This window comes from Aethina tumida, chromosome 2 (genome assembly GCF_024364675.1).
Source record: "Aethina tumida isolate Nest 87 chromosome 2, icAetTumi1.1, whole genome shotgun sequence".
Taxonomy (NCBI): Eukaryota; Metazoa; Arthropoda; class Insecta; order Coleoptera; family Nitidulidae; genus Aethina; species Aethina tumida.
In genome coordinates, this window is record NC_065436.1 from 35,205,674 (window position 1) to 35,229,671 (window position 23,998).

A 23,998-nucleotide genomic window follows, 5' to 3' on the forward strand; every position below is an offset into this window, starting at 1 on the left:
TATACAATTAAATAATAAAGTATATTAAATTAATTAATTACTCTATTAATTGAAAAAAATTGATATTATATTAATTAATAAATTAGCTAAAATAAACAGATAGTATTAATTAAAGCGACTAAATTAGATTATTTTATTTTGTTTAGGAGTATTAAATAACAAAATGGATTAAAGCTAAAGCTATTGTGTACTAAGAAAAGTCTCTCAAAATTTAGAGGGTTAGTGAACTAGAGCAAACTTTTTCTTTGTTATTTATATGGGTCAGACAAATTATCTGAAAATCGAAATGAAAATAAATGACCTCGATTATTTAAGTGTTTTATGCTAAAATAAATTGATATTGATTCAACCTAGGAAATAAATTTTAATACCATATGTGGATACAGCAACAAATCTTTTTCTTACAAATGAAGTATACCCGTAACTTTTTTATTGATAATTAATATTGCATTTTAATGAATAAAATATAAAAAAAATAGATAATAAAATACCTAGGATATTGTTATAACATTCTTACATAAATACTGAATAATCTGTGTCAGAATTCTGTTGAATTTGTCATTTTCAATCAATTAAACAAGGGATTGAAATTTCAAATATATCTCAGATTATGTGATACTATTAGTTCTCGCAATTAATTTAACTCTTGGGGCCAACAAGTCGTACATTTCTGTCTCTAATGACATCACTTAGTTATACATTCCACATATTTTAACAAGTATTAATTAAACTAGTTGTAAAAGCTGATGTTTTATGTCAAATCTGATATTATTTGATATTTTTCACATTTTTAGCGTTGGTTACCACATATAATTTAATTAGAATAATCTGATTTTGAGTTAGAGACATTAATGTGTAATGTTTTTTTGAAATTAGAGACACTTATACTCATTTTGAAAGATACAAATTCATACATAGAGTTTTTATTAAATACCTTTGAGGTTATTAATCATTAAAATTGAGTGGTAAATAAAGGAGTGGAAGTAGTGTTTTCATTCATAATTAAAGAGCTATATTAATTGGTTTAATAACTTGATAATAAACTATTATATAAATTCAATTCATATAAAATAACAGCAACTCTAAAATTATTGGTTTTATAGAACATCCAACCGTTGAGAACAATTAGAAATTTCTTGACCTGTACCCCTAGCACCACGTTGAGGAGGAACGGAAGCGGTGCCGCGACAGGGAGCCGAAGAGTCTGCCGGTCCGCATATTTTCGCACCCCCGCCTCGCATTTTGGCAAAAATTTTGTAGGTCAAGGCGTGCAAACGCGAGCCAAGCGGAAAGTGAACCGGTACGATTTATATATATGGGGTAGGTTAAAATCGGCGTCCGTTTGAATGAATCCGCCGCCACCGCCGCGGGCCGGCACACCACCTGGCACTTCATTGTTGTTCTATCGACCGTCCGGGGTAGACACGGCGCCGCCGCCGCTCAAGCGATGCACGCGCTCGCAGACCGGTGTGGCACAGTTCCAACGCCGCCCCGGCACTGAACATGTGCCACTGTTCCGTGCCCGCCTCCAGTTGAGAGTCGTCGACGCCGTCCCTAAGACCATGGGGAACGGCATGAACAAGGTAGGGGCACGTGCTAAACCCGGTGCGCATCTCAAAGACATTCTTTGCATAGCTTTCACACATAACGAGCGCATATTTCACGCACACGTTCACCGCGAACAGGCACATCCACTTTAAACCGCGGTCCATACTTTGACGAACACTGCTGGTTTGAGACAAGCGCTTTGTTTTGAGTAGGCTCGAGTGTGTGAGAAGAGGTAGATTCGAATTGAAACGGAAACTTTGGTTTGTTTACCTAGTCACGAGTGGTTCGTTTGTTGTGTTTTTGATGCTGCCAGGCGTTTTTAATAAAGGCAAATGAAGCATCGTTGTTTTTCTTACTTTGATGCTATCTCTTCATTCACTGCCAAAGGACTGAGTAGTTCTTGTGTAGCTAACTAATATAAATGATAAACTTGAAATAATATTTTCTTTGGTAACTTAAATTAAGAAACAGAATAAAAACTACTTCACTTATTTTGATGCTTTCTCTTCATTAGCTACAAAAGGATTGAGAAGTTCTTGTGTAGCTAATTAAAATAAATGATGAACTAAAAAGAATATTTTCTTTGGTAACTTAAATTAACAAAACTTAATAAGATTTATCATCATAAGTGTGCTAAAGACCAGTCAGATTGGGATTTTAACTCCATTAAAGTCGTAATTATCTAAATGTTCTAGCATAGACTAACTTCTACAGTTCTTGAATAGGAATGCTCAATGGAGCTCAACAATTATTGAAGTCCCAAAACCATTGTTACTTACTAAACGAGAATATAAGGGAAAGAAAATAGCTCTACTATATCCTGAAATGTCTGGGTATTAGATCTCTATTATCCCGTCTCCAAGAAACTACCTAATTTAGTTAACCACTATGTTTTACCTGGAGTCAAATTACATTTCTATTACTGTCATTCTGACAAAAATCAGCAGCAAAGTAACATCAGTGAGCAAATTTGCAATATATTTTTCTGTTTCTAAATCAGTCACTGAATATTAAATTACTGTGAAACATCATATTCTTTACAATTTTGTAATATTAGAATGTTTCAAAGAATCTTCAAACATAAATAATTTATAACCTACGTTAGATATGAGACATTCTGACATCAAGGAGCTATAAACGATTCCGTTCAAACGTCTCTAGAGAAACAAGTCCCATATAAATTCTAAACGGAAATAATAACAACAATTTGAAACGATTGTAATCTTATGGAACATGGAGACCGCGAAGATTTAATTTCCTATGTTAATAATGTATGAATTTTCCTTCCGCTGTGGCTGATTTGTCTCTAAAGTATAGACTAATTTATTAACTAATTTGACGATCAAGTGTGATACCTACTTAAGCTTAAGTTGAGTCGAATTTGGAGTTAACTTTATTAAATACGTAATACTGAAAAACTTTCTTGTGGCTTTTAACGACAGCAATGCTCATAACTCACATTATTGAACCTTCAGCACCATTATCACTTCTTACATGAGAACGTAAGGAAAATAAAATTGCTTTATTATACCCTGGTATTAGGTCTATCTTTATTTCTATCATTATTTAGCTAATTGATAGTAACTGATGCAAATAACTCTTGCAATTCCCTTCTACTAAAGGTGAATTATCTATAAAGTGTTAATTTATCTATTAATTATTGCAAGTAAACGTGGAAACTTTATAATACCTATTCACCTTTATAGCAGCAACAAAGTGTAAATTACCTTAGCTTAATTAAGGTTTATTTCTAAATCCAAAATTGAGTCGAATTTTAGATTTATCTCTATTAACATGTAATCATATATATAGTAGCTTTTAACACCAGTGCTCATAACTCAAATTATTAAACCAGAACCATTATCACATCTTAAATGGGAAAGTAAGGGAATGAAATATTTCTGTTCTATCCCGAAAGGTCCAGATATCAAGAACCTCTTTATCTTTTTATCTAAGAAACTGCTCAATTTAGTTTATTTGTAGAGATTTTTGCAATTAATGCATGAATTTTCCTCTTGTTATCTGTAATTTGTCTTTGTATTAATTAATTATTACAATCAAATGTGGAAACATTATAATAGTTATTCATCTTTCTTGCTAATAAACTGAGTAAAATATAAACTACCCTACAATTGAGACGAATTTAACTCTATTAAACATGTAACAATGAAAAACTTTCTTGCGGCTTTTGAAGTGAACAGTGCTCCTAATTTAACTTATTGAAGCTCCAGAATCATTATGACCTTTTAAATGAAAACATACGAAAATGAAAATAGCTCTACTGTATTCTAAAATTATGTATATATTTATCTCTTTGTCAAAGAAACTACCTTTAACTTTGTTAATTAGTATTGATTCTTTTTAAAAATGCATGAATATTCCTACCATTATATGTGATTTGTCTTTAAAGTTTTAATTAATTTACAAATAAATATACAGGTTGTTGTGACACAACGATAGCAATTTTGAAAAGTTCAAGATCCATTTTCACTCTTAAATGGGAACGTAAGGAAAGTAAAATAGCTCTGTTACATCCTGAAATGTCCAGGTATTAGGTACCTATTTATCTTTTTAACTAAGAAACTTTGTAACTGCAATAATTTATATTATTATAAATTATTATAAATTATTAAAATAGTATTGAAGTATGTGTTATGCTATTTTTAAAAATCAGAGTTTTGAAAAAAATTTCTGTGTTCGAAATTTTTAATGACAGTAATTCAGTAGTTCAGTAATATAATGTACAATTACACAAGAGAGATTTTAGTAAGTAAAAAATCCTTTTCACTTTTCATTACATGAATTAGCAAACTCAAAAATTGTATAAAAAAGTATAGCACAAAAACTCTTTGACAAACAATCTTCTAAATCTATCTATCATTTTTATCCTCTATATAATTAATTTTGATATTGGATCTATGTGTTCCATTTGTTATTATGTTATGGTATTTTTAAAAATCAGACTGAGAGATTTAAAAAAACTTTCTGTTTGTATATATAATTAATTTTCATAATGAACCTAGGAGTTCCACGTTCAATGAGAACATAAGGAAAAGGAAATAGTTCTATTACATCCTGAAATATCTAGATATTAGGTACCCTTTTATCTCCAACTCTATTTAGTTAATTAGTAGTGATACGTTCAATTAATGTTTGCCTTCGTTAGATATGAGATATTCTGATGTCAAACAGCAATAAACCAAGCCGAGTTAACGTTGCTAGAGGAACAAATCCCATATAAACTCCTTGTGGATCTAATACCAATCTGAGAATATTGTAAACTGCAATTGCACGAAACAGAGATTTCGCTGTAGTTTAATTTCTATGGTAATAGTGCTGGTGGCGAATCTGTAAGAAAATAAGGTTAGCTCTTATACATTATAAACACCAAACTGAGAAACTTGGAAATTAGATCGATTGAACTTTTTGAATTCGTTTTGCAGCAAAAATAACATTAGCAACCTTCGTAAAACAAAGATCAAGATATAAATTCGATTTTATCAAATCATAAAAATGGCAATAAATTTATTAATGGTCTTAAATTACAATATTATGTATCTTGCTTGGCAATTTTATTGCTGAACTTGTACAAAGTGAATAATAAATCTGAATTATTACATTTGAATTTCGCCACGTATTTCCAATACATTTAATGGAACTGAATATTACATAAATCCTAGTACAAAGAAAAGGCACATTTCAGTTCATAATTACATTCTTCCATAACTGTTCTTTATCTGTCCGATTTGTGAATGAAACAATATCATTTCTGTCGTAAAACGTAACGTTTCGAATTAAAATCCATCCTTTGTTTCTTCATTATTGGAAAAGACATTGTTTTCCGTCCTTTGCGAAACGTCAATTTGCCCAATCAAAGTAGTCCGATCTCTTTTATATATTTGCTTTTGTGGAACAATCGATACGTGGCGCCTTTTTGCAAAAATAAAGTCTTTTATTACATTGTTGACTTTCAGACGTTATTACTACTTGTTTTTTGTTAAATTTAATGGTATTATAATACAGATTATTGACCTTACCGACGTCTAGATTTATTCAAGTGCTTTTGGTTCACACGCAACCATAATTTCGATTAGTCCAGAAAATTCTGAATGAATCGTAAAACGTCTGGTACATGTCGCAAAAGTGAAAATAACATTGCGGAATAAATTTGATAATAAATTTTGCGGTTGCGTGTGACTCAAAATCACTGGAATAAATCAAGACGTTGGAAAGGTCAATAATCTGTACTACGTCACAATTAAAATGAGCAATACATGTATAAATAACGTCTGGAATCAACAAAGCCAAGTTATTTTCATGAAAATCTTATCCCAAGTTTTTTTAAATCGAAAAACTTTTCGAATAACCGAAGCTGACTCTTCAAGATGCGTTCAACCCAATTTAAATTTTAATTAGGTCGATACCGTCCCAGTGTAGGGGTCCACGAGAGGGGCAAACTTCCCTAAAATTTTTAACAGGTCGTTTCACGCATTAATTAATTATTTTTAACACTTTAATTCGAACGAATCAATTCGGACGTCTCCCGAATCCGTATAAATTACACCGTCAGTATCAATTTGCCGTTTTAAAAACGGCTGAGCTACAAAATTTATCTGCCTTGTGCAAATGCAACGTTCAACTGGAACAAAAAGATTCAGTTTACATTGTTTAAACTTGACCCACAACCCGAATTGTGTCGCTACGAATCTCGCACCCGACGTGATACCGCATGCAAATGAATTGCCACCACGAACCGGACGCGGATAATGAACATTTTAATAATGGAGCGCACATTAAATTGTCTCCTGCAATTAAGCATTCATATTTGTTGCAGGTTTTGCCCGGTCTCTACGTTGGGAATTACAGGGACTCCAAGGACTCGTCCCAACTTGCCAAGCACAGCATCACTCACATCCTCTCGATTCACGACACCGCCAAAAAAATCCACTCGGTAATTTATTGTTTCGTATTGTAGAACTACCCAAAATAATACTTTTTTTGTTGTTTAATTGTTTAGAATCGCGCATTTTTTTATATATTTTGTTCGAGTAAAAAAAAAAAATAAGATTTCTTAGAGAAAAATTAATTTTAAATTTGAAAAAATGCTGATTTTTGCTTGGAATTTTTTAAAAAGTTTTTTATTCTATATGTATATTTTTTTTTCAAAAAGTTCATCAAAATAGGACATTTTCAAAAAAGGCGAAAATGTACTTTTTCAATTTTGTATGAATTTTTGAAAATTGAACACTTTATATTATAAAAAATCAAAAAACAATGTTTTTTATTTTTTTTTTAATGTTATATTTTTAGGGGTGATAAAGAACCTGTCCTGGCCAATTGAAAAAAATCAAGAAAACAATGTTTTCAATATTTTTTTAAATGTTATATGATGAAGAACCTGTCCTGGCTAATTGAAAAAAATCAAAATTTCTTAGAGAAAAACCAATTTTAAATTTGAACAATACTGATTTTTGATATTCTTTGAAATTTTTATATACTGTGTACCTATTTTTTTCAAAAAGTTCATCAAAAATAGAATATTTTCAAACAAAAAAAAATAGAAACCTAACCTAAACTAACCTAACCAAACCTATTCTTTTTCAGAAAGTTCCTCAAAATTGGAATATTTAAAAAATATATGTCAATAATGTATTTTTCAAATTTAATAAGAAATTATTGGTCTAAATTTGTTGAAACTTACACGCTTGAAATTCCAAAAATATATTTTATAAATAGAAAAAACGAATAACGCCAACGGATATCTCGTAAACTTCGAGTAAATTTAGTCAATAATAAACATAACTTTATCTGTTGTTGCATAGAAATTGTGTAAAACGAGATGTTAAAAACTTTTGAAAGTGATTTTTTTCAATCAAAATATTTCATAAATTATTGAAAATTGATAATAGAGTATTTTAAAAATAGAGTATTTAAAAAAAAACGAGAAATAATGAAAAAAATATAAATATTTTTTTATTAAATTTAATAAAAATTATAAAATTTTCAAAAGATCATAAAAAATTGAAAAATTACGTAATTGTTGTTTTTAAAAATATTTATTTTTGATGAATCTTCTGTAGTATGAAAAAAAAATAATTGTTTGATTTTTTAAAATATAGAAAGTGAAACTTTGAAAATATGTTATTTTTGTTGTTGTGTTAAATAGGTATATAGTAAAAAAAATTATTTCCTAAAAAATTTCAAGTAAAAGTTTTTTCAAATTTAAAATTAATTTTTTTCTAGAAATATTTACATTTTTTATTGTTATGTTAAATAGGCATATAGTAAAAAAAAATTTTTCATAAAAATATCAACCAAAAATTTTTTCAAATTTAAAATTAATTCTTTTCTAAGAAATATTTATTTTTTTACTCGATTAAAATATACTCTTTAATGTGCCAAAGTGCAGAATATTTTGAAAAAAAAATTATTGAAAGCTTCATTTTTCGATTCCCTTTTTTCTCTTTGTTTTATTCTAAATTTACAATTCAATAAATACTCTTTCAATTTAGATCACCAATCTAGTGTGATTTTACTGCAAAAATATATTTTACATATTTATTTGGGGTCATTTGAGGTACATGACTAGAATTTATCTAAATAATAGTAATTGTGTGCTTTTATGTTTAACATTTTACTTAATGAGCCGTCCAGAATTTGAAATATTCCTTAGAAAGGTGAGTAAATTATACATCCAATGATGTCTAACTCGTTTCTGTATTAAGAAATATCTTTCTAAGTTTAACTTAACTATCTAAGTTTAAATTTTATGTAATTTTTAACTATTTTCAGTCACCACCAGTTGAGTAACTTTTTCCAGGACAAATATTCAGGTTTTATTCATTTAACCACTAGTTTATTCAATTTCAAGCATTTTAAGCCCAGGTAAACTGAGATGGGATAAGAAATAAAAGTGTTATGAATGAAAGAAAAATAAACGAATATTTAAATTTACAGCTACACGTCCCATCTGAAATGTGTAAAGAGTTTCGACTTGAACTTTCACGTTTTCAGTCAGTAGGATTCCCTTTTTTACCCCGTCATTTGTTCGTCCCTGAAGATTTGATATCTCCTTTCTATTACGGTATAGTTTTGGTGAAACGTTTCAAGCGATGAACAAGCTTTTACCACCCAGCTTTCTTACGAAAACAATCAAATCGCTGAAGGAAAAATCTTAATTTTTTATTTGAACATATAAACCGAATATTTTCATATGAATATGTTTTAGAATGAACGTCTTTCTTAGTTCATCGTTAGAAAATTGAAATTTCATGCAACTATTCATCTTTTTCAGTGACTTTGGTCATTTGTGTAATAGTTTTCAGTAACAAATAATTAATAAAAAAAATGAGCTCTAGTAGACGAATATTTATTAGATGAATGTTGTGATGGAAAGAAATGTATACGTATATTTAAATTTACTGCATCATTTTTATGTCTCTTCCACTTAAACTGTGTAAGGAGACATGAATTTATACGTTTTCTATCAATCGGATCTGTATTTTTAGAGAATGTCCACCATTATTCGTTCGCCCTTAAGTCTTGATATCTTCCTTAAATAACGATTATGTGTTGCAGGTGTCATTATTTTAATCATTTAGATTTTTTATGAAAAATGAAAAACAAATATCTGAAGAAAAATGATTCTTAATTGTTTCATTTGTGCGTGGAAACAGAAATTGAATATTTTGGTATGAATATGTCTTAGAATAAATGTTTTTTCAGCACCTTTTTCAGTCACTTTCACCATTTGAGTAATATTTTTGTAATCAATAATTATTACAAATTTTTACAACCCTGGTGGACCAAGATTAGTTGAGGGATAAAAATGTAATTATGGAAATAAAAGTAAATGGATATTTGAATTTGCTGATACATTTATATATGTACTGTTTAAAGAGTTTCGACTTAAACTTTTACGTTTTCTGTCTGTAGGATCCCCTCGTTTCCACTTTCTCGTCCCTGAAGTTTTGATACATCCTTTCTATTACGGACAAGTGTACAATCTTTAACATTGTTCACTTTTTTTACCACCTGACTTTCTTACGAAAAAATCAAATCACTGAAAGAAAAATCTTTTTTTTTTATTTGAAGTGCAATTGAATACTTTGATATGAATATGTTTTAGAATGAACGTCTTTCTTAGTTTATCATTAGAAAATTGAAATTTCCTTTTCATCATTTTCAGTGACTTTGGACATTTGTATATAAGTCCCAGTAGACTATATAATGGGGTCAAAATGTTATGATGGAAAGAAATCAATACAGATATTTAAATTTACTACTTCATTTCTATGTTTCTTCCACTTCAACTGTGTAGAGATACTTAATTTTATACGTTTCAGTCGGATCTGTGTTTCCAGCGGAAGTCCGCCATCATTCGTATGCCCTTGAAGCTTTGATATCTTCTTTTAATTACGATTGTGTTGCTTTACATTGTTCATTGTTTTAATCTAAATTTTCTAAAACAATCTAAATTTTCTAAAAAGAAACGAATATCTGAAGAAAAATGAATCATAATTGTTTCTTATTCACATGGAAATATAAATTGAATAAATTAGTACGAATATGTCTTAGAAATGTTTTTTTCAGCTATATCATTAAAAAGTCCAATTTTCAAGATACTTTTAACTATTTTCAGTCACTTTCGCCAGTTGAGTATTTTTTTTTTTTGTAACCAACCGATAATTACAAGTTTTTCTAGCACTGATAGACCGAGATAGATGAGGGATAAAAATGTAAGGATGGAAAGAAAAATAAATGAATATTTAAATTTGCTGATACATTTTCTGTAGGTAGAATATCCTCTTTTCCGCTTTCATTTTCTCGTCGCTGAAGCTTTGATATCTCCTTTCTATTACGGTCAAGAGTTGGTGAAGCCTTTCACATTATTCATCTCTTTTACCACTTACGAAAATCAAATCACTGAAGGAAATATTTTAATATTTTTCTACTTAAATCGCAATTGAATATTTTTATATGAATATGTTTTAGAATGAATGTCTTTCTTAGTTTATCATTAGTAAGTTTCATGTAACTTTTCATCAGTTTCAGTGATTTTGGTTATTTGATTAATTTTTTGCATTAACAAATATTTATTACAATAATGCTGTGCTCTGTTAGACTAATATTTATTAGATGAGGGATAAAAATGTTGTGATGGAATGAATTACATATATACGAATATTTAAATTTACTGTTCCATTCACTTGTACTGTTGAAAGAGCTGCGACTTAAACTTTACTTTTTTCTATCGGTTATACTTCTTTTCTCAGCGGAAATTATTCGGTCGTCTCTGAAGCTTTGATATTCCTTTATATTACGGTCTTTCATTGTTTATCGCTTTGATCACTTAGATTTTTCAGGAAAAAAATTAATTGAACTTAGAAAGTTTAAATTTCATACATCTTTTGACAATTTTCAGTCATTTTCGCAAATTTTCTATTTTATTCAACTTTTCACGATGTTCATCGCTTTGCCCGGTTAAGAATCTAGAGAGAAAGCAAAATGATTGAAGGAAAATCGATTCTGGAGTTCGCTTTAAGCAAAATGATTAACCGAAAACATAAATTTATCAATCTTTGTGAATGGCACAATTGAAAAGAAATGAATATAATCTCCGTTTCCAACATATCTGAAAAAAATATAAGAGAAAATTTCCACATTTCAAAAGCTGAAAATTGTAATATTTTGATAAAACTGAATGGACTGTTCGATTTAAAATTGAATAGTCCCGCTACAAATACGTTAACACTACAAAAATAATAAAAAAAGAGTAAATCCGGACAAGTTTAAACGAAATATGAGGTGCACACATGTCAATTATTGCAGTCTACAAAGCCAGATAACATTTATTGGTCCCGAGTGGCACAATAAGAGTGTAGATTTCACACATTGAACAGAATGTGGTTTGTGTCGACGTCGGATAAAGCTCTCTAACAACTGAAGCTTTAGAAACGTTTTGTATGAACGTTAATCTCGCAACTATTATGCCATGAAAGCTATTGTTTCAGTTTGTTTTACAAGGGAAAAAAATTGACCCACAATTGCACTCGATCAGTTTGTGTAACTTTCGTGCTGAATTATTTAGTGCAGTTTGCGGAAATTCGGTGTAATTTGCTATGAACTTGACGGGACCGTGAGTCAATTGCAAGAATTCATTAAGCCGAGGCAAATTGTGTTTACTCCATGAAGTAACAAAACTTTTACAAACTCGTCCTTCGATCAATCGACGAATAAATTTTTCCGGCACGAAGGAGAGGAAAAAGGAATTGTGCAAATACGAATGAGATGTTTTGCTCCGCATACATGAAGTTAGGGCCTAAAAGGCTCAATAAAGTGAAATATGACTTCTCCAGTAAAGTTTTTAATGTATTCCTTTGTTACAGGACAAGCATTATTTATGTGTTATGGCAGCGGATACACCGGATCAAAACCTTACACAGTATTTTTCGTTGTGCAATGACTTCATTCACGCGGCTCGACTGAGAGATGGAAATGTTTTAATTCATTGGTAAATATCTGCTTTTTTAATAACTCTATGGATTAACAATTAGCATGGCCTTAAGTTTACTTGAACACGAACCATTTTTTTAAGCTGTAATTAACTTAGGTTTAAAACAATTTGCATAACTATTCTTAGCATCCATGAAAGGTAAAAGTACTTAGGTGTTATTCTTTGTTAAAGTTTGGCGGGAATGTCGAGAAGTGTGACTGTGGCGGTGGCATACATAATGTCGGTGACAAATTTGAACTGGAAGGAAGCGCTGAAAGTCGTGCGGGCTGGGAGAGCGGTGGCAAATCCTAATCTGGGCTTTCAGAAACAGCTTCAAGATTTCGAGCTCACAAGGTTGGTGGAGGTAGGTACCAATTTTAATATGTATTTATGTTGTGTGTGCATGAAAGTAGGAGTTTTTACGTAGAAATGCAACGTGCACCGATGAAATTTACATTTTAATTATGTCATGGCTGAAGGAAAACATGACAATTATAATTATTAATGGAGAAAATTAATTTTATTCAGGAATTAATTAAATACAAGGGCGGTTTATAAACGTTTAATTACTTAAAAGTATTTTTAAGGATACTGGGCTGGTGACATGATATTAGTGATTAGTAAAACATATTCATATGTAGAGCAACAAATTAAAAAACATAATAATTTTATTAAAAGAATGAATATATTTAATTTAAATTAATTTATCTTTATTTACGTAATTTTAATATAACCTTTTATTTCGTGCAGTGTTCATAAGTAAAGCAACCAAACCGTATATTCAATACATTTTATAATTTATTTCTGTGTCCGACATCGTTCCTTAAAGCTAAAAATGCCTAGACGTGTCCATTTATCGACACAAATTCAGAAATACAATCGAAGGAATTCCCGAAAGTGGTAGAAAATAGAGCCGTGAAGAGGAAAATAAAAATACTTGCTGTTCGCAACCCTTTTATCAGAGCATCCTGCATAAATCAAGGAATAAACGAAGTCAGTGTGTCGGTGAGTACCCTAAAACGATGACTAAAAGAAGCTGATCTCTATGGTAGAAAATTAGCAAAGAAGCTCTTCATTTCTGCAAAAAAAAAGATACTTTTTGCAAGAGAACATGTGAACTGAACATGTAGGCAATGGAAAACAATTTTTTTTCTGATAAAAATGGGTTCCAATTATTCAAATCTGACGGCATTTCTTGGATGAGAAGACCAGTTAATGAAAGGTATAATCCCCTAAGTACACTGGATCTACTGTGAAGCATGATGGAGGAGGCGTTATAGATTGAAGATGTTTGGCACGGGCCCACTGGTTGGATAGACAGGATAATGGATCGTTTCATTTATTGTGACATTTTGAAGAATCATTAAGTTTAAGGTGGACCTTCCAGCACGATAATTATTCTAAACACACGTCTAAGTTAGTTAAAGAATGATTGGCTTCACACAAAGCCCGGGCCTCAATCTAATTAAAAACATTTAGGATGAAATTGATCAAAAAATCCATGCAAAAAGACTGTAAAATTTGAATGAACTCTACGAAGAAGTTTAAAATCAGTAGAAAGAAATATCGAACGATTATATAAAAAGAGTGTTTAGAAGTTATCAAAAATAATAAATATGCTACTAGATACTAAATAAAGTAAGGCTAAATGTACGTAAGGTTTTTTATAGTTTTTTTGATCCTTGAATTTTTTTTCAAATATTAATAAATATGTAACTAAACCCACTAATAAATATCATAATGCCTTATTGTTGTTATCAAACATACTGCATAACTAACAATAATATGGATATTTAAACTTACACATTTATCAAGACAAATGAAAATTTCTAAAGCTCTACATATGAACGATAGTGTACTGTGAAATAAATACTTCAGAAGCATTTTTAAAAGTAATCCTCAGGCTTTAATTAAATACAGGACACAATATTTTTAAGGATTATGTGCTACTCTAAAACAGATGAAAAAACTAAATAACACCTCTTATCTTTCCAAGCTGTTTATATGTGTTTAAAAATGTATATTAAAAAAATCTCATTATTTTTTGTATTATTTTAGTGCTTACCACGAGAAACAGTGACAATAATACAACTACTCAAAAACAGATGCTAGAACTAAATATCTTTTTATCTTTCTGTGGTACATGTATTTAAAATATATAAACACAATATTCTTTTTGGTATTATTTAAGTGCTTGATACGCGAATGACAATTATTAATAAAAATGTTGAGTAAATTAATTTTAATTAGAAATTAATTAAATAATACAAGAAAGGAAATTTTTATATTCCTGTTAATAATATCATACAAAAAAATATATAATTATCTTTCTATTAGACTGTTTTAAAAAAATCGACACATTTTTTTTTCTTATTTATATCGAAAATTTTGTAGGAAATGTTAAAAAAATATGACAAAAATGTCAAAATTTTAAATCAATCCAACTTTAATGTTAAATAACTTTTGAAAAAATGAATATATCAAAAAAACTGTAAGAGACATATTTTGTAGAGCGTTAAATTTTCTATAAAAATCTGTTTTGATCATTTTGAAATATTATCTCCAACGAGTTAAAAAATGTCAAAATCAAAGAGAACATCCCGTGTTATTTAAACGGGAAATAAAAATTTACCATGCGGCACCTCTTAATATTAATATTAAAAGCTGTAACTTTCACAGTATTTTTTTTTCACCATTTCCAACAAGATTTTCGATATATATAAGAAAAAAAATTGTCGATTATTTTGAAACAGTCTACTTTATATACTATTCTCATATTTTCCTTAAAAATACATCTTGAAAATTTGAGCCCGATTCGATCAAATCTGGCCACTGGATAATTTTTTGAAATTTGAAAAAAGTCAAATTTTGAATCCTTTTCAAAAATTTGTATCTCAACTTCTATATAACTAAAAAAATGGATATTAGCGTTAAACTTATTTTCGGGTTAGCTAGAATTGGAAGCTTTAATAATTACATTAGCACAATTTTACTTGTTTTCAAAATACTCTCAAATCTATAAATTTCAAAGTATAGGGTTAAATAAATGCCGATATTTTCTTGTAGAGGTGTATTCTGTTGATATATATCCATTTTCTTTCTTCGTTACTATACGGCCATCCAAAGCCGATCGATTTTTCAAAAATTGCTATTTTAGATGGCTGTAACTTTTTCTCTCGGGATGGTGTGTTGTGGGATTTCTCTTTGCTATTTGAGCAAAAAAACGGTCCTGGCCTTCTGTGTGTGCATTTCGATACCGTTTTTTTTCCTTGAAAGTACATCAGATATACAGATGATCTTGAAAATTTGAGCCCGATTCTACCAATTTTTTGGCAATTTTCGTTTGAAACTTTGTAACTCGTATCCAAGCTCAATACCAATATTCAGGACTTGTTGGGAACATAATAGACTAACTTTGAAATTTGAAGCAAATCGAAGTTCCGAGAAAAAAGTTATAGTAATCAAAAAATATCGATTTTTGTCGATGGATGGCCGTATAATAATGAAATCGAAACAATCAAGGAAAAAAATGGCAATTATCAACAAAATACATCTACACAAAAAATATCAACTTTTGATGCAACTTGAGGGCATTTTGAAAACAGGTAAAATTTTACTAATACGTTGGAAACTTCCGGCTAAATCGGAAATGAGTTTAACGCTAATATCCATTTTTTTCCTTCAAAGTAAAGTGTTTACAGAGAAGTATGCCTTTTGAAGGAAAAGGAAGTTATATAGAAAGCTGAGATACAAATTTTTAAAAATGACTAAAAAATTGACTAAAATTTTAAAGCAGTGGTCGGATTTGGCCGATTCGGGCTTAAATTTTTAAGATCATAAACAGATGGCAGAACTACATAATCCCTTATCTTTTCGTACTATTCTCATGTATTTAAAAAAATCATTGAAACACATATTTTAAACATACCATTGTTCAGATAAATAATTCAGTTCTCGAATCGTCGATTAAATTATTCCGCAACTCGAAAATTTATATCCCATGCAAGCCCCGACTTTAAAACTTTGACACAGTCTAGAAATGCGTTCCGTCGCCAAATAATTTAGACTCTGTGCAAATGTATGCAAATATTCGGTAAAATTGGGTTAGTTCGTGCGCTCGTGTGTGATTCGGTTATGTACCTAAAATATTTATTGACCAAACTAATATGAAAAACCGCCAGGGATTTTGGGATAATCAAATTTTATGCGAGCATGAAATATTCATTGGTTTCGTAATTGGTTTATTATGTCTGGGGGGTCATGTTTAACTTTATTAATTGTTTTTACACCCGGTCTAAATTTATTTCGGCGAAGGTCGCGTCCGTTATTACCGTCACTGCTGGGTTTGTATGGTTGTTTTCGTGGGAATAAATCAAAAGTGTTTTTGCAATGATTTGCTGGCTTTTTAAGTTTTGACCACGAAAATAAATGATAGGTCAGAGAATTTATGGAACGAACCAAGTTTTCAAACTCGTATTCCGGAGGAAAATATCATTAATTTCATAATGGTTTACAAAGAAGTTTCCACGTGCTTAATTTAATAGACAGGTTAATAATTGATTTATTTTCAATTGGGTGTGTTAATGGTAATATTGGGATATTACTGGGAAAGGCTATTATTCCTTTTGTTGACAAACAAATAAAATAGTGACAAAGTCGATGATAAATGTGTTTTTCCAATAAGTAATAAATAATTCTACATTCTCGCTTTAAATTGTATTTGTTTGACAATAAAGACTGGAATTCAACTTTTTATTTAATGTTCAAAGTATTACGAGTGAATAACTCGGTAGAAAAGGAATCGAATCGTCAATAAGCGACCTGCATTCAGAATTGTGTCAACGAGTCTCTTGTGAGCCATTACTTCAATGCGAGGCTCGGTGATAAAAATATGCAATTATTCCTCAATCCTTCATTGGTCAGTTCCATAAAATGTATTCAAATCCATACAATATTCCACCTTTGCCTGTTATAAATAATGACACCCACAAAACTTCTTTAAGTACCCAAATTACATGTGATTATTTATAATTCAGTGGTCGTATTTTCGGGGGATAGACAATCGATGCTAAACATGGGAGTCGGTTTAAATAGACCCTCGAGAGTCCACATGCAATTTATTCTTCCATTCTCCCCAATTTCTCCACTTCAATCCACCGGAACATGTGCCTCCAAATAGAACCACCTATTCTGCCCACTTGACATTACAATCCGATTTTTTTTGTGTGTACGAGGACGTTTCCCATTCATTTTGGTCTCGGTCATTTGCATTGTTCTAAAATTGAATTGGTGCGAGAATGGCATAAATCGTGTTCAACGTTTGCGGTTCGGTATCACATTCGTTGTTGAAAAGTTTATAAGTAGGAAGCCATCGCATGTCCGGACATGTTGGCAAGTCGCCATAAAGATCCTACCTGTGTTGGATTTTATGTCCAGGAAGAAGCCGTAAAACACATTTTAAAATTATTTTAGGGCGAGGCTAAACTTTTGAAAAACAAGGCAAATATGTCATTTAATTAATTAACGCTCGCTGGAAACTGTAGGCCAAAGTGGATTTTCATGTTATTGTATATTTTTCAGGCTAATTAATTTTTTATTTGCGTAGGAATAAAAAATATGTGGTGTTTTTTATTTAATTATGGGTTGTTTTATAAACTATGCTGTAAAGTGAGCTTGTGATACTTTAACTACTGAAAAACAGATGGCTGCTTATTCTTTTGTACTTTATATTTTTACACAATTCTCCAGACTTTGTGATGTAAAATTTATTTTCCCTTCGAAAGATGTCTCCGTAATTTTCTTCGTCATGGTGAATAAACTGATGTTGACGTTTTGGCAATCCTCCACAAAGACTGACTGAAATTAGACGGCATTTCTAGAAATAGAAAATAAAACTGAAAGTTGCTTGCTCTTAATAAAAGTATGCAATGTGCCTGACACTACGATCTGATAAAAATGATTAAACCCACTGCAATTTATCGTACCTTTCAACTCCTTTGAAAACAACACATTGATTTTTATAAAAAGTGACATCACGTGTTTATTTGGAACGCAACACGTAGATACAAATTTTAATCTTTTTGTTAGTCTAATTAAATGGTCCGAAATAATTAGAACAAAGGGAATTATTCAGCATAACATTCCAAAAAGGTGTAATAGACCTCACGCAAAACAACGATTAGGATTTTCCATTTAGTTGTACTCGATGGTTCGTTATACAAGTCAAATTTAATGCAATTTATAAATCGTCCACTGAATAGGCAATAGCGCCTTTTAAAATGGACTGTTCCAAATTGTGATCCAATCAATTTGTCGTTTTCATTGATTTGACTGGTGGAGCGGTGTTTGTTCTACTGACCTAAAATAATTTATGGGGTCGTAATTAATTTTAAATTCGAGTCAAGTGGATTATCAACTAAAGCGAGATCGATTTCAATTTTGTAACAAGTGCAGGAACATTTCTCCTGGATGTCTAATAAAATTTAAATCAGTTTCATACCAGAAAGTCGCTTGGTGATTCAGCTTAATATTATCTAATGTTAAGAAAAGTGTAATTGTAGAGGAGGCAAAAATAGATGATGTTGCACTTCTTAACTCCCCTGTGGTTCAATTTAATGGAATGTAAACTTAATTAACTATATAAACTTCACAGTATATAAAAAAGTACCCGGTTAATGTTAAGCAAATGGGCTGGAAAGTAAATCAACAAGAAACCATGTTGAAATTTATCAGCAATTTAGGTTACTAATTACCGAGTTCTGCAACAGGTTACAGTGGCAGTTTGTGGCCAAACTTAACATGCAGGAAAATATAAATGGTTTGTAAATACTACTATACCTAATAAAACACCAAATGTTAGAAAGGTGTATATTTAGGAAGTAGCATTACGTTTACATGAAATATGCACATTCAATATTGATTATGTATTGGAACTGAATTATTAATAGACTGTATTAAAATCTATCCGGTTCAAAGTGAGTTTATCAAGATAACTAAAAAAATCCATAGAAACGTGCTGTTGATGTTGCTGTTTGCGTGATTCAATTTCCCTTACATTTTACAAACCGAATTTCCATTCAAATCAGTTAACAATTCTATCGGGATTAAATAATATATTGTTACTAACCTGTCCATCTGTTATTGATGTTACTAAATCTCATTAAAATTTGTTTTTGGAACTTTTATCTTTTTTAAATGTTAAATATTATAGCCATAATATTTTGCTCAATAGAATGTTACATATACCTTTCTGAATTGTGCTGAACATAAACATAGCAACTTTCATTTTGAAAAGAATTTTTATTAACTAAATGAATATCGTTTAATTTAATATTAATAATTTGTCACAATGAAATAGATATTATTTCAAAAAGTGTTTGTAACTTTTTATTTAATAAATATATTGAAATCAAATTTTGATCATTTATAACATCCGTATAAAAACAACCGAATAATACTGATATTCTGATATTCAAATTAATGTAAGATTATAAAATTAAAGATATTCCTTTATTTAATAGTGAGTATGTCCTCCTCTACTTCTTCGAAGTTCGACGCAACGTTAAAGCATTGATTGTATCAACCGGCGGATCAAATCTTGGGGGTACATTGTTTCATTATCTCTGAAGCTGTTGAGCTAATTTTTGAAGGTTATTTGCGGGTTAAAGATTTCTTATGCGTCACTCTAGAATGTTCATATCGAGACTATTCGCTGGCTACTCCATAACCCTCAAATTATCCTCTTCAAAGAAATTTTGAACAACCCTGGCAGTGGTCTTGCATTATCTTGATGTTAAGAGAAATTTGGCCCATATTGGTTAATGAAAAGTAACAAGATAGGTTGCTAAGACTGTACGTCAGTTTGAAGTTACTGCCCCATACCATTACAGATTTTCCTCTAAAGTCTCTTCTCTCAGCCACAGTTGTATTCAAATATCGTTCCCCTCGGTATCTATAGATACTTTGTCGTAGGTTATTTGATTTTAAACAAAACCAGGATTCATCTGTTAATAGAACCTGACTCCATTGATTCCAGTTCCAGATAATGTGTTCATTAGCGAAGTTTCTTCTCATTCTCCTGTGGGCTCTAGTCAATTCAAGAACAACTGTTGCACGTCTTGAATGTAAATAAACTTCATGAAGTATTTTACGTATGGTTTGAGTAGATAAATGTGTTCCTGTGGCAATAAATGAAGGTTTCCTAACTGGCAAAGTGTTCTTGTTCTCTCTTGAAGTGACATCTGAACCAAATGGCGATCTTCTCGAGGAGTAGTCAGTTTCCAACGAGTAATATATTGCCTCCTATGACTGATACCAATTTCTCTGCACCAATTTCACAAATTGTAAATAACCGGCTGACTTATTTGGAGTAAGTTTGCAAGTTGCAAAGACCTTAACCAGTTCAATTCTATTGAGATGTCTCTGTACAATAGGTTTTCCAAGAGAATTCTGTAAGACATCTAACATAAGATAAACAGCCATTTTTAAATGAATCAAATGTAGACTCATAATTAAAAACTACCCGGCTCCACTTTTCTGAAGACCAATGGACGTGATCTTGAGTAAATCGAAAGAGGGCCTTCACATTTTTGGAATAGAGTAGAGTTTTCTTTACCTCATCCTAATAATTCAAATGTCAAAAAACCATCCACAACAAGTTTTTTTTGACATTTGAATTATAACATTTATCAATTATTTTTGAACTTGCTGAATATTTTTCGTAGGTACCACCTGTACATTAAATATACTATACCAATTCAAGTAGGACAGTTCATATTTTTAGTATGTTGCTATAATTATGGCCACTATTAGTTATGGAAATGGTGAAATCAAAATTAAAAATGTCAATAATATTATTAAAGGAACGAAGGAGATTGAAGGAGCGTTACCCCAGCCTGGCCCTGGTGGGCAGAGACCAAGAGCAGTGCGCCCTGATGCTGAACAACTACGAAGAACTGCTGCAGTCCCGCACCATCTGCGAGGGTAGATGTGCCTTAGGCGAGGAATGTCCGACCGGAGTGTGCCGCACCGCCACCCAGAGGCGCAGCCGGAGACGCAACAGCAACCGCTCCCAGTCGGAGATGTCGCGTAGTCCCAGCGTCACCAGCACCTCGAGCACCAAAAGCACGTCCAGCGCCAGACCCAGATCCGGGCCGGCGGGACTCAGGAGCTATACAGGTAACCGACGACGGTTTCATGACTATTGATGTGTGGTTTAATTAAAAATGTGTAGGAACGAATATTTTTCTGTAGGTTCGGCGCCGCCCTCCAGGTCCAGTTCGAGGGCGGACATCTCGAAATTGGGGGTGAACTTGACGGCTCCCTCGACTCCGCAACCAAGTCCTCCGGTGTCGCCGAAAAGGTTGGGGGGCCGGATATCGGTGCCACTCGCCCTCAAGGAAGACGATCTAGACTCATAGCCCTCGCCACTATTACTTAGACTTACTATTTTGGTATTTCTAAGCGGTTTTTACACAAGGTTGTTACTAGACTAAGTTTGTTGATAGATGTTTACTGGCGCAATCGTGTTGGGTCAATTTTTATTGTATTTTATACGGTATAGTGATATGGCAAAGGCAATAAATTTATCTACTTGACTAGTATTTAAAGCGTGAAGGGATTGAAGGACGGACATATCTTTAGAAGTAAATTTTGACTCAATCTCGTTGAAAGTAATTCGTGCAATAAATTTAAAGGGCACAAAAAGTTTCACACCAAAAAAAAAGTAAAACAAAATTTGCCAGGTGTTTTATAAGACTTACGACAGAAGTTATCATTTCAAACACCTACGCAGTACAAAATAGAAACTTTTTGTGTCCCAGACTTAAAATTTCGTAATTGTTGAATGGCTGGAACGAAGCTCAAATTTGTAGGTTTTAAGTGTGTAAAGCTTGAGAGTAAAACGAAGGTATTTAAAACAGCTTTCCACATCTTGCGTCCTTTTGTGATTCGATGTTTATAGTAATCATGGCTAGTGAAAACCATTTACAGGAACAAGTAGTTGATCTCATCAATTTGTTCATGTTTTGCAAAAATTGTTCAATTCAATGAATTCGCACAATTAGTTTAAGTGTTTAGGGCGTTATCTTTTTGTACATACGATAATGCTTGTTGCTTAACAATAGGCGGTTAATTAAAATAAGTTTCAGGTCCTGTTTGTTCGCATTTACTAATGCTCAAATATATGGTTTTGCTCAATTTTGCTTTAGATGTTAAATTAAAATTGGTTTGAATACAAATTATGTTACAAAAAGTACCTGAATTTAAGAAAATATACTTTTAGTACTTGCAAAATTTTTTGGCAAATGTCAATTATATTGCACATATCATTTTAACCATATCATTTATAATTCATTATTTTTGTAGTAAATGTGAACAAAACAGGTCATCTAAATATGCCTTAATTGTAATTACAAAGCAATTAAACAAGTTAATTTTATATTTACGTCAAACATAGCGTACCATTGTCAAGAATAAATAAAATAGTTGTTAAATTAAAATAACTGCCGACACTGCCGTCCATAAGGGATCGATAAAATTAATTAACGCCTTTTTGGGCGGTTTAAATTTTTCAGTGTCAGCTAAAATTCTAGTCTATTAGTCGAAAAGTAAATTGAATTTTAGACAAGAGCTTATGCTCTAGCTTTTTGGCCAATAATTTATATGATGACCTCTAGTAAAAAAAATCAAAATATCCTCAGTGACAATAGTAATAGATATGGTGATTGTTTAAAGCAATAAACTAAGTTTGCAATTTCATATCAATATGTGTGTTTTACATTTTGTTGACAATGTTTGAATGTTATTTTGATACTTAATTAGATCGTTTATTAATATTTCATGTGATTGTTAACAAAAAAGTCGATGGTTTGGGCTGGATCAATTTAATACAATCTAATGTTAATATTATTATATAAGTGTGTGTGTACCATGCACCTAAAATAACTTATGTTACTTCTAAAAAAAATTATAAAATATATACAAATATAAAACTAATCATTAATTAACGGTTAATAGTTCTTAAAATCATTAGAAGAGAAAAATGTTAAAAATCAAATTGGACAATCGAAGCTTAAACAAAGTACGACATTTAGACATTTACTATTCTAAATATCGTAGTTTAAATGCATCAGTTAAAAACATATCATAGATCCAGTACAAATCATGTACCATAATTGCGTCTAAATATTATAAATAAATGTCATTCATTTTATATTAAATGTATGTACAAGCTCATTAGTGCACCATAAAAGCCAAGTTGAAGTTAATAATTATGGTTGTTTTAATACATTATATGATGTATTATATAGAAAATGCAATAACTCGTTGTGCAATGTCCTTTGTATGCACAAACTATTTTATATAGTGAATTTTAGGCTACGAAAGACCAAATAGAGGCTACCTGTTGATTTTGCTAGCTTGCTACCACCTAGCATTTTAATGTTGTTTTATTTATAAAAAAATGTTTATAAAATATGTAAAAGTAGATATTTTTGATGAAGAGTACCTAATCATGTGGATCATGCACATAAATCAAAGATTTGAAACAGCCAACGATATTACTAAAACAAAAATTTAATATGATCCATTATTTTGTACGATTACTATAGTATTTAAAATGTTATAAACTTTAAAATCTATTTATACAAGCTCTTGGAAGAGTTGGAGGTATAGTTACTGCCAAGTTGTACAAAAAATTATTGTGATATGTGGATGGAGGGATAATTGAATAAGATTGCTTGGCGGTGTTTAAATTTTCAACTTTTCACACACATGCTTAAATTTGTGTTGGATGTATTTCATATTTATACATTTTTCACTTTTAATTTTGTATCCTCCTGTTACATAGATTTTTGTAAATTATTTACCATTTAATTTTTGTACATTTTTTCTCGTTGTATATTTTTATAAATATTTATTGCCGATATTCCAATAAAAATGCGTATCATTGCGATG

General features: G+C 30.9%; 1 protein-coding gene across 1 annotated transcript; it reads left to right on the forward strand.

Annotated features, from left to right (window-relative positions):
• Window positions 1–1,213: 1,213 nt before the first annotated feature.
• On the forward strand, window positions 1,214–23,996 carry LOC109606150 (protein phosphatase Slingshot-like). The gene is made up of 6 exons (XM_020022719.2): window positions 1,214–1,583; window positions 6,383–6,499; window positions 11,937–12,061; window positions 12,236–12,407; window positions 20,905–21,220; window positions 21,296–23,996. Exons 1-6 carry the CDS (start codon window positions 1,347–1,349, stop codon window positions 21,460–21,462), a joined length of 1,134 nt encoding a protein of 377 aa, XP_019878278.2. The 5' UTR covers window positions 1,214–1,346; the 3' UTR covers window positions 21,463–23,996.
• Window positions 23,997–23,998: the final 2 nt, after the last annotated feature.